At 49.2% G+C, this 12,044-nt stretch overlaps 1 protein-coding gene across 1 annotated transcript in view; it reads right to left on the reverse strand.

Moving 5' to 3' along the window:
• Positions 1–2,040: 2,040 nt before the first annotated feature.
• The window catches only part of LOC128269135 (A disintegrin and metalloproteinase with thrombospondin motifs 1), a 76,601-nt gene continuing 66,597 nt past the window's right edge, over positions 2,041–12,044 (reverse strand). Inside the window, exons 9-15 of the mRNA XM_053006508.1 lie at positions 11,505–11,560; positions 9,811–9,937; positions 9,568–9,732; positions 9,270–9,501; positions 8,949–9,049; positions 8,265–8,461; positions 2,041–3,488 (exon numbers count right to left, since the gene is read on the reverse strand). Of these exons, the coding sequence (XP_052862468.1) occupies positions 3,361–3,488; positions 8,265–8,461; positions 8,949–9,049; positions 9,270–9,501; positions 9,568–9,732; positions 9,811–9,937; positions 11,505–11,560 (1,006 nt within the window). The 3' untranslated portion in view covers positions 2,041–3,360. The remainder of the gene's footprint in view (positions 3,489–8,264; positions 8,462–8,948; positions 9,050–9,269; positions 9,502–9,567; positions 9,733–9,810; positions 9,938–11,504; positions 11,561–12,044) is intronic.

A 12,044-nucleotide genomic window follows, 5' to 3' on the forward strand; every position in this document is an offset into this window, starting at 1 on the left:
ATAATAGAACCATTCAGGCTGTGGCCACGATTGAAAGCTGCGTACCAGGAAATGACGAAAGCCTTATTTTGCGTAGCGTGCCCTGCTGCTGGAACGCCTTCAAAAGCTGCTGCTGGCACCTTGGTTACCTTCCGTCGGCACACGTGGCCACGGCGAAGGTCGGACGGCACGACCGGTGATCCGGTGTAATCATGAGCCGAACAAGTGCGGAACTATTATTTGTAACACACACAGCCCCCGCGTGTCGGGTAAGTGGTGCCTGGTTCTCCTTAAGTTATTGCCTATTTTATAACAGGCGATAATGATAACCCCACCATGCAAAGGAGCTCGGTGTCTGATTAGAGGTTTGGCCGCGATGTCTGCGATTCAAATCGCGATCTTGATTGACGTTGCGATCGTTAGGTTCCCAACACATTTGCTTTCTAGAAATTACGGCCTTCGAAGCGACCACACGAGAACGAGTTGTACCTTTTATTAAAAAGGGTTTGCGAAAGGGAATAGAATGGGAGTCGATTCAATCTAACAAAAAGAGGTACGTTGTGTAATGCTGCTTCGGCGTCCCTAGTATTTGCACTGCTTGGAGTTAATTAATTTTAAATTAAACACGATTCGCTTGATTCGCAGGGCCCATGATTTCGTGTTGCGATCGCCAGCCACGCCAGCACCAGTTTGTAATGAGTTTGTTACGAGTTTTCATCGCTCTCTCTCTCTGTATCACGTATGTTCACCCATTTTACGGCCCAGGCTTATCGGCTACAAATCAAACCCATCCGAACGTACCTCAGACATGGCAATAATCCGGCTCCGCTCTCCGAAAGCCGGGCATATATTGAGCAACGAGTTAAAGTACCGTCCCCCGTCACCACCACGACCACCAACAACAACACCGGTCGCTCGGAGTGTCCTGTTGACCCGGGTGTGCGGCGACGGCATACATGGCAAACAATGCTCGCCGCAACATATGACACCCCTCCGACCCGACCCGAGAGTGACAGAGCTTTCGAGCTGAACCGAAAGAAGGTCGTCGGTAATTAAAACATTACGGGACACGACTCGTGACGACGAGAGTGTGGGAGAGAACGAGGTAGAGAGTACTGGACAGCATACGATCACCGACTGGCGTAGCGCTGACAGATGGGTGATCCGTGAATCTGTTCGAACGACGCTTGCATTCACGGCGCACTGCTGGCGAGTGTAATCATCTTATTATTGCTCTCCGTGACAGAGAGAGAGAGAGCGCAAAGGCTTGGCCTCCCTTCCGAAGACCTGGTTGTCTGCAAAAGGAGTCGTGTGATGATGATTATTATGATTTTCGCTTACAATAGCACACTACTGCCTTCACAGTGTGTGTGGGAATGAACCTGCTGAACAAGAAGAAGGTCTGCCGTTCCTCGAGGTGTCGAACGTTCAGGAACATGTTCAATGACAGTCCGGCCAAGCGAAAGTACTCGCGCGACACGGAGGATTCGTTTACTTGCGCCCGCGCGACCGGACCGCCAATTGCCGCACAGCACCGCACGTGTCCATGTCCATGTTTGGATGAATGTATTGTTTACTTATGGTCGCCGTGGACGAAAAAACGCGGGTGGTTTATTTTTGTCTCTCAGCAGTAAGGTCTAAAAAAGGGGTACACTTGCAGCTCGCCAGAGAGTTTGTGGTTTTCTTCTTTAAACAATCGTTGGATTGTTTAAAATTAAGCAGAGAATTGAAGGATGATAATTAAACCACACTTTTGCCAACATCCCATTCTCGGTTGAATGTTGCGCGATCGTGTGTTTCAGCCTGGTGCGTATGCAATCGGCATTACCGACCATTTTATAGCAGCGAGGTTTAGCATGCTATAAAATGTTCCTTTTTATGGCTTTGGGATCGCAACGCAGCGAACTACCACGCGCCTCCATTTTTTACTTCTTGTATGTTTTTTTAAAGCAAATTTGAGAAATGGATGACTGGCATTATTCAATTTATGTGTGATATGTCAGCATAAGCGTCAGCGGATTGAATGAAATCAATGCTCAGTTCCAAATTGATTGTCTTTTATGTTTGTTTTATTAAGATGTTCACTTTACAAAATACATAAACGAAATACATCTGCATCGTAATCGGCTGAATCTGTTCTTCCTGCGCCCCATCGTACGCATATCGCTCCCGTGCCGATGTTTACCGGTGTTGCATGCAAATATCGCAAATCATTTCGCCGTTGGGTGGCACGTGGCCATCCCGTTATTGATTTTTTTCTCTTTCTTTCAAACCCCTAATGCCTATGCTCTCCTGCCTCACACTGTCATCACACCGATGCTTTGTCGCCGTTGCTTCGTTGTTGTTGTTGCTTCGTTTACTATTTACTAGCTCCTAGTTGCCGATCGAGTAGCAGCCGATCGCGCCGCGGTCAACGATTTGCGTTTCGGCCAACGTTTTTTTATGTAAAAAATATATATATCAACGGCCCCCGACATCGACATCGAAACATAAAAGCCGTCGCAGTTCTACTACGTTCTATAACTTAAATCCAATAAATTAAAACTCTACACAGGTGGTCGCGGTGCTCCGAAGCACCGAGCTCGCCCCGATCGTCTGTGCGATTGTTTTGCTTGCGTCTTCTCTAATGAATCGGACATCGGGCGTTTTATCTTGTTTTGCATAGTTCACTACCTAAATCGTGGGGTTTCTTATCGTTCTTTTCCCATCGAGCACATCCCGCACATTCGGGGGATCGCTTTGGGATCGCGTGTGGTGGCCGATCCGACCACACCCGAACACTACGCTACGCGGTACGAGAAGAAAAAACGCGACTCTAATATTATGCGACACAAAAACAAAACATTCGTTCAACGATTTTGTTTTTGCGATCCCGGTCTGGCTTACGTTAACTTTTTTTTCGTTTGTCACCTATATTTATCGCCAGGTGTTTCACAACTCTTATCGAACTGTTTCACACACTCTCTCTCCCTGTTTCCCTTTCCTAAGGCCAGACGAAACGCTAGACACTAAATCTTGTATGATGCGCAATAGTAAAAACAATCCATACTAAGGCAGAGAGGACTAAGGCACTAACTATGTACACTCTGAACAGATAAGCAGTTTCGGATGCCAACGGCGGGTTGTGGAGACGGGGACATGAATGAACCCCCGGATGACGGTCCATGACTTACAAGAGAAACGACTACAGATTATGCGGAATTAGGTGCCGAAAAACGAGGCAAAAAAGCAGTGTGGGCAGTATTCGTTGTTGTGCCGAGTTTAAAGCCGAAGGGCCCCGGGCCAATTTTTGGTGGTGCCGGCCGAAAGGAGTTTCTTTTGCTGCTCGTTGCTGGTTGGTTAGGGTCACTCTGAAGGCTTCCTCCCGATCCCGGCCCAGTCTCATTGCTGGTTGCTGATCAGTTGCAGCTGTTGTTGCTGCTGAAGCTCCAGCTGCTCCTTCAGGTGTTGTAATCGCTTCCGTTTGATGGCATTCATGAAGTTTTTGTATCGCTTATCCTCATCATCCAAAGCTGCTTTTGTGAGAGAGAGAGAGACAGAGAGAAAGAGGATGCAAGAACAAAAAGCACGCATTAGAACGATCACACGGTTTCACTCGTGCGAAGAACGCTCGTGGTGGTCGTGATGCATATTTATAATGCCGGCATCGTGGTTAGAGGACCGCAAGGCGCCACTAGCAAGGTGTGTATAGTAAGGCGAGAGCGAAAACGCAACAACATGATACATGATGGATTACACTATCTACCGAGATAAATAGGGGCTATGTGCTTTTTAGACAAATGTTCGCTGCACGGAGAAATAGGACTATTCGATTTGTTTCGAAAACTGACGAACGTGTACTGGATGGCCGAGAATGATTCATGCTGTGTGTAAAGGGATGATTGATAAGAGGATGCGATAGCTGAATTGTTTGAGACACGTACATTGCGCCAGCGCCAGCGGTTTGGCATCATTTTTGTTTCAATAATACAGTGTGCTGGGGTTCGGCTGGTATTATTTGGATCGAACTAACCTAAACCGCAAACCACCGACTAAGTATATTTTTCAATAGGGTTTTCCACTACTATGTGTCTCTCTCGGGAGGGGGAAACAAGATTCATTAATTTATAAATCGAGCTACGCAAGGGAAGCAATGTGGAGTTTATCTTTTATGATACAAATCGTGTCGTTAAGCTGTTGGGTAGCATCGCTTAGCCAAACGGCAGGGCTTATTATTATGGCTTTACAAATAATTACAGGAATACTTTAATCATGCATACGTTTCTACGGAATCTAATCTAATTTGTTTTACAACAATACTGAATATTAGTCAGCTACTCAGGATCGATTTCCGTATTATATTCTGATATGTTCTGATTGCTACGTCATTTTATCATTGAGATGGCTGAGAACGAGCACAGTGCTTCAACTAGGACAGAATTTATCAACGTAGCAGAGATGCCGAATTCGTGTTGAAACTAACATCAACTGGATGTAAATGGGGAAAGAAGGACGACGCCAAGCTTATGAAGTGCTCAAAAACCCCTGGATACAAAAGATGACCATGTAATAGAGGTGCGAGTCTTTGAACTTAGCTGCCTTACTGTCTCAAACCAAATGGAGGACGGACATTCATTTCGCAGTACTGGGTGCAAAGGACGACAGTGTGCACTGTGCGATAGGACTCTCGAAACACGGTACCTGGTTGCGGCAGTGATAGGCTCGGTCGTTGCAGCGTTTCGAGTTGCAGCGACGCGTTAAAGGGTTTTGGCTTTTTGTTTTCGATTTTCGTTTCTCATGGATAGCACCAGCAGTAGCACCACACCTATACACATTGGCTAAATTCTCCGGGAAGGTCCCTCGGTTTTGAGTGAAATTAAAAGCCGGGCCGGGCCAGGTTCAAGCAAGCGGACTGGTCTACGTCCGGCGGAAGTAAGATCGTTTGATGGGGTACACCATCAGGTATAGCGATGGTTCCAGGTGAACCTTGCGGAACGAGGCCTTAGGGAATCCGGTAGTATCTGAAATAAGCCACAGAGTAAAAGCATGAAGCAAGGCTTTATGTACAAAACCGCGGTTGTGCGATCATCCTCGTGACTTGATTTTGGTGCTTTGCCGTGTTGTTCTGATTGAAGTGCTCTTTGAGTGTAAGGAAGTTGATGATGTACGGAAACCTTTCTTGTGATTTGGTCGTGCTCAACGCGCTGCCGTGCAGTTGCTATCGGTTTCATGCACTTATCGTTTAATGTGTTGCCTTACGATTACAAACTAATCTAATTACGGGGCCGCTAAACTAGTTCTTAACGTCTAACAAAGCCATACAGGTTGTGTTTTTACAGTACATTCCATCGCATTACAAACTAAGGGGCTAATCCTAGATGAACGGGCGCAATCGATAACAGATTGTTTGCGCCCCAGGTTGCGGAGGAGTTCTGTAACGTGTCAGACTAAGTACCGGGAAGTATGGACAGGCAGGTTAAGGGCAGCTAAGCTTGCTAGTAGCAGGTCATTCGGCAGAATCGAACTAGAGTCATTCAGCGAGCGAGAACCTCGGAGGTTCACACGTATCGAAAGATCGAGGGACACTCGTTAAGACTACAACCTAATGCCCCGATGGATGCGAGGTGATCGAGATCTAAAGCGATGCGATATAGGTATGTGGGAGAGCAAGCAGTTCCATCGATGGCGATGGCTACGCAACTTTTGTGGTCATGTGGATGTGTAGTACACCACTGGAATAGTTCAGGATAGTCAGAAGGTAGTCGAAAAGTAAGTGGAAATGTATGGTGGTGAGTTGGTAGTTGGTCACATAGTTTACGTAAGGTTCGAAGAAAGTAAGTAGAGGTAGGTAGAGTCGATCAGTTGAGGTTATAGTTGAAAATCGAACCGAACTCTTCGAGCCGTCGATGAAGGCGATCATAGAGCGATCGAGAGTAGAGCCACTAGAAACCAAAAGACCAGTGCGAAAAGATCAGAACGGGGACAAAACGACGATGCGTGTGACGAGTGACAACTGACGAGTTCGCGTTCGCTGCGGCAATGACCGTGCCTGTGAGCGTTTGTGACTGATTTGAGGTGATTCAGCTACAGGTGAAATTTACAATCAGTTGCGTACGAAACCTGTTTAGTGTGTGTTCCAACGGCCGAGAGTAGGTGGTCGAGAATCGGAAACGGATAGTGAGACTGTACACAGTGTGTATGGACCGAACCGAACTCAACCGAGTGCCACCGAGGGGGTGATCCAAGAACCGAAATTGTACAGTACCAATAGACGAAGGATGTCCCCAGAAAGGTGAGAGGTGACGATGATCGCCACAAGTCCGGCCTGGGGTGACTGGGGCGGCCACAACGGCGCCCACAGCTACTCATGCACAGTGAGAAGCGACAGGATAAATCAGTGTTGGGGTCAGTTTTTTGAGTTCGGGGGCTGGTTGAGATTTGTTTACAGTTTTTTGTTTGGTGTGATAATTGAGAGTATTCATTCTTACCGGTTCCGATCGGTGCGTGTCGGATGTGTGTGCGGAAACCACGCGTGTGTTTTTGCGGCCACGTGTTTCGATTGCTCTTGTCGCGTCAAGAGCTCTTTAGTTTTGCGGGTGTTTTGGAACCCCGTAGTCGACCCCGCCAATTTCAATTCCCCAATAAGGACCCCCTCAAATGCGTGATGCGTTTGTGTGCATGATGCATGTGTGATGCGGTGTGGCAGTCACTTTTCGAAATCCAGCGAAAAGTGTGCCCACCCGCTTCGAGTTTCTGTCTCTTTTTTGTTTTGTTCTACTCTTAAGGTGCACGGTGTTCACCAACTTAGTGTGCTTCCTTTTTCTAATTCTAGTTTTACTCATAAGATTTTAGATTACTATTAAACTAAAGGCTCTCCGTTTCCATTTCTCGCGAGTTCTTTCGCTCGCTCTACCTTACGGTGGAATGTGATGGGTTTTGTGTTGTGAAAAATCATATGACAAAAAACAAAACAAACAAAATGAACCTTAAACAGACCACAGTCTAATTTTTGTGCAATTGGCAGACTTTTGAGTTCACAAACTTATCAACTTGCTGTACCAACGCCCGGACCGGTAAAGAAGAACCGGTTGAAAGCCAACGGAGGCACAACGTTGTTGAGGCAACAACCAGAATAAAAACTAAGAAGAAAGTCGGTGGAAGGTAGCAACAGCAAAGAACTAGTAAAACTTTATGAAACTATCAAGAACAAAACGGTAAAGTGGTAAAAGCGACACATATAAAGGCAAAAGAAGTAACACACATAAAAAGTAGTGCAAACAAAAGAAGAAAAAAACAGAAAGAAAGTGTAACGAAACTAAACTAAACAGAAAGTGAGTGCAAAACACAAACACGCAGCAGAAAGGCGCGCAGAACGCATAACATATACAGCATAAAGGACAAGAAGAAAGGTGCCATAAGCAGTACGGGGGCGCACCGCACAAATCGAGTGACTTGCGAGCAAAACGAGAGAGCGACGCATTCCTAAAACGAATGCAGCCTCCCCGGGTCTGTGTGTCCAGGAAGGTGCCCCCCGGTAAATGCCCCCTGAAGCCCAGAAGCAATCCCCAGAAGCGGGTTCGTGCGGTGTGGTCAGTGATAATACCGGCCAGTGCGCCCACCAGGGGCGGCAGCCGGTGGCGGGTCCTGGCCACCGGACCGGACCGCACTGAGCTGACTGTTGGCCCCGAGGTAGTTGTTCAGTGCATAGTTGCTGTTCGAGCCGCTCCGGCCGGAGCTGCCCGTGCTGCCCGTGCCCTGGGTGCGCTTGGCGAAGTACGCAAAGTTGTACGGATTGCGCGTGGTGGTCTGTGCGATCCGGTTGAAGTACACGTCGAACACCGGGTGGTAGGTGGCTTTCGGTTTGCGTGTGGTGGTGGTGCTCGGGGCGGGCTCCGGGTCGAGGTCCGGGTAGCCCTCGCCACCGTCCTCGTAACCGTACTGGTTGTGCTGAGGTTGCTGGTGCTGTTGCTGGTGCTGCTGTTGGTGCTGCTGTTGCTGATAGCTGTTGTAGTGCAGGGCGTTACTATTGTCATCCTCACGGTTGTTGCTGTTGCTGTGGCTGCTCCAGGGCGATCGCGCGCTGGTGGTTCGGGTGATCGTCGTCGTCGTTGGCGTCGGCGTGGGGCTTTTGGTCGAGAAGGTGTATTTACTGAACACGTACGGTGTCTTGGTCGTCGTTTTCGTACTGTACGGCGTCGGCGACTTGGTCGTCTGCGGTTGGTTGTTATAGTGGTGTTGGTTGTTATAGCCATTACCGTTCCCATTATCGCTAGGACTAGGCTGACCCTTGGCTGAATGGTAATCATTGGGATAGGTACTCGTGGACTTGTGATTGTAGTACTGGTAGTAGTTCCTCGTCGTCGACGTCACCGGTGGCGGTGCTGGGGTGGTGGTGCTCGTGGTGGTGGTCGTGGTGCTGGTGCTGGTGGTGGTCGTTGGCGTGCTAGACGGTTCATAATCTGTCAATTCTTCCTGCTGTTCTGACTTGTCGTCGTAGTTATATCTAAAGAACGTTGATGCCGTTAACAATTTGCGTTCAAGACTATGGACTTTACTTGTAGTGGTGGTGGTGGTTTGGTGGTGGTGGTGATGGTTCTTGTTTGGTTTGGTCTAAGAATCGATCGTGCGATCGCTTGCGTTACGCGGACAGACTGACAGACTGATGGAATGGGGGGACGGACAGAGATGAAAGTGACGGACCGACGGTTCTGGGAAGATGACTATTTACAAACGGATGAACCCATGCCAGCCCGTGACGATCGCACTCGATCGCAGCGGACCCGTGCTCCTGAGGCTACGTGCGGCCCATCCTACTCCTTGGCTCCCGCTCGACCCACTGGAGCGGCGACGTAGAAAGATGAGTGAATGGAAATATGTGGTTTTGGTGGTGTTGTGGTGGTGTACGTGTTTGGTCGTGGACACGGGAGAAACGCAAATGGCTTTCTGAGGGGGTTCGGTTCGCGGTTCGCGGATTTTTGGTTCATACGTACTTCACAGACTGCTGATTGTAGCGCGTGTACGACGGAGTATGTTGCGAGTAGTCCGGTATAATGTTCTCGTGCTCGGCAACACATCTCCCGTCGAGACAGTGCTACGATGAGGGGGGAGCGTTAGAGTTTCGAAGGGGCAAGACCCGGGGTCAACCGTTCAGACATAGACATAGACGCGACAACGCCAGAGAGCAGGAGAATGATCGAAAAAAAATGGAAAAGAAATGGAAGAAAGAGAAGAAAATCGAAACGTTAGTGACTTGAGGCGAATGCAGGAACTCTCTCTCTCTCGGTGAGGTGAGGTGGGGCGCTCGTCAATACTTGTCCGTCTCCGCAGGAGGATCCTTCGGCGGCGGGCCGGTACGCGACGCAGTAGCCGCTGGCCGAGTCGAAGCAGAACAGCTGCGCGCAGACCCGTTCGTCCTTGAAGCACGCCGAAGTGCCGCGATCCCGCCGGCACTGGGCGTCCAGCGAGAGGAGCGTTCCGGGCAGGGCCCGGCCCAACGCTTCGTCCTCGTGCGGTGGATTGTGCAGGCAGCTGGCGGTGTCACCACTGGAAAAAGAACAAACCGGTGAACCGCAATCGAAGAGACGGGTCCTTTGCGGTCCTTGGACATACTTGAGGAAATGGTGGAAACTCTGCACACTGCATGGCGACCACCGGAAGCCTCGCTCGGTGTGCCGCAGATCGGACATGATGTAGCCGTCCTCCCAGCGACACTTCTCGGCGCCCGGGCCCCCGAGGTAGCTCGGCGGTGGCGACCCATCGTGGACGGCGCCCAACCTGTGAAATCGGACCAAGCAACAGAGAGCGGGCGGTTACTAAGGAGTTCGTTGACCGCTGACGGAGGAAGCTACGTACAGATGGCCAACTTCATGGGCGGCCACAATGATACCGCTGAAGCCACCGGTGTCCTCGATGATGGCCACACTGTTGACCTTTTCCAGCCGCTTGTTCACCACGCACGCCCCGCCGACGTAGGCGAATCCTGCGAATGATGCCAGCGAGCGACGTTAGCGAGGGAAGAAGGCGTCTGCCTGTGTCGGCAACTCTATCGACAACCCAACCCGGCACAACGGCGGCCTCCAGAACCAGTTTGCTAGCCGCGTGCAATGAATGTAGTACCGTATCCCACCACCAGATGGTATTAAACTTAAGAAGTGAAGTGAGAAGTATTAGCGGGGAGGATGCGCAGCGGCGATCCCTAGTACCCGTTGCTCCACCGCCCCGCATGTTAAGGATGTTACCGGTTTTAGTAACTGTACAGGGAAGTTCATAAAGGAAGCGCAGCGCGGTGTGATTTATGTGGTTGAAGCGCATGCAATTGCGAATATATAAATTAATGAAACAAAACAAATGTCCTACGGTGTTGGTGGTTGTGGTGATCACAATTCTAAGAGAAGAGCTGAAGAAGAAGGAGAAAAACAGTTTCCAACAGCGGAACAGAGGCCGATCGTACGAAAGTGAAGAAGGAGAGCGCAGTGCCGCAAGAAAGCTTCGAGATCGTATCGAGAATGAGGTGACCCTGCGGTTCTCTAATTGTTGTTGACATATCAAAATGCTTTCGCATCCTTGTGTGTTTCTGAGACCTCAAGCACAATTTCTAGAGGACAGTGCTACCACCTACTGAAGGTAGAAGGGTTCAATTCCGGAGCTTTCTTGCAGCACTGTCAATACCAGATGATTACAGAGAGAGTGGAGCCAGAGGTGAATGCTGTGAAGAGAAAAGGTTGAGAACTGGTCGACGGCGAAAGGAAAAGATGCTGTCTAAAACACTTTGAAAAAGATGACTATTTTGATACAGTGTAGCCTCAGGGACACAGTGGTCTATGTACACACCCGCACACGCCCTGCCTTGCGATTCCTTGATGAACAACTTCTCAAACAAAAAAGAACACAGACACACGTGGAAGCATTTACATGATTTGTACAACGCCGAGCAACGATCGATTTCGGCCGTCCACAGGGTGATCATGAAACGCACAGAGAGGATACCTTGAAAGCTGCTTGTGTGTGTGTATGTGCGATTATTTACATTCGCTCGAGATAACAAACGTGGCGATGGCCTCGCTTCCTTGTAATGTACACCCGCGACATCGGCGGCAAAACCAATAGATACTTTTGTTTGCTAAAAGTCAACACTCTGCGGGATAGTGTTCAGTTGGTATGTGTAGAATGCGTGTGAATAGAGAGAGAGAGAGAGAGAGAGAGAGAGCAAGAGAAACGAATCGAAATTTACAATAGCCCCATGAGCGACAGAGCGATACACGCGAATGTGTGAATGAGACAGTGTAGCGAAGGAGAGAGAGAGAAGATGAGGACAGATCGATGAGGATCTTCCTTGAGAAGAGCAATATTGCACAGAGTGGCCACAAGCTCCTCAAACACACACACACACACGCACACACAGGGTGATGGTTGCGAGCTGCGATCGAGTTGAGAAAGATCGGGTGGTTTGAATGGGGGTGTTCTGGTGGTTGGTGGTTGGTGGTGGTTGGTGGTGGGGTGGTGTTCTGGTGGCACACCGGGTGGTGGTTCCGATAGCCTATAATTACCTGCGGTACCGCGATTACACGCGTCATTTGCATATTGCCTTCTACACATATCTAGTCTGTAATGGTAATAATTAATGGTTTTATGGTTAACGATACTGCCACTAACAACGGGAGGGGCGGAGCATTATGGCCAGTGGGCAATGGGCCACCGGACTCTGCCTGTACCGCAGAATCCTCAGGACGGAACAATGCGTAAGGGAGGAACTCGTTTTCTCGTTTCGGCCAGAGCGTTCGTTGTGGTCGAGGATATTCAGTATTCAGTCAGTCTTCGGGCGGGGGGAGCCGTTACGAACTACGATCCTTACCGTGCGGCGCCACGGCGCCGAGTTGTGTGCTTGGGGTTAAATGCTACTTTAACCCGGGGCCCGACTTTTTGAAATGTGTACTTCGCATCCAATTTTCCAATTAGTGAAAAGTAACATTTCCAGTAGCCCCGAAACCGAACCGAAAACACAGAGAACCGAAGCCGATTAAAGCGGTTAACTCGATCTAGGTAACTCTCTACCGGCACAGGGGTCAGTAAAAGTTAAAAATAAAGTT

This window comes from Anopheles cruzii, chromosome 2 (genome assembly GCF_943734635.1).
Source record: "Anopheles cruzii chromosome 2, idAnoCruzAS_RS32_06, whole genome shotgun sequence".
Taxonomy (NCBI): Eukaryota; Metazoa; Arthropoda; class Insecta; order Diptera; family Culicidae; genus Anopheles; species Anopheles cruzii.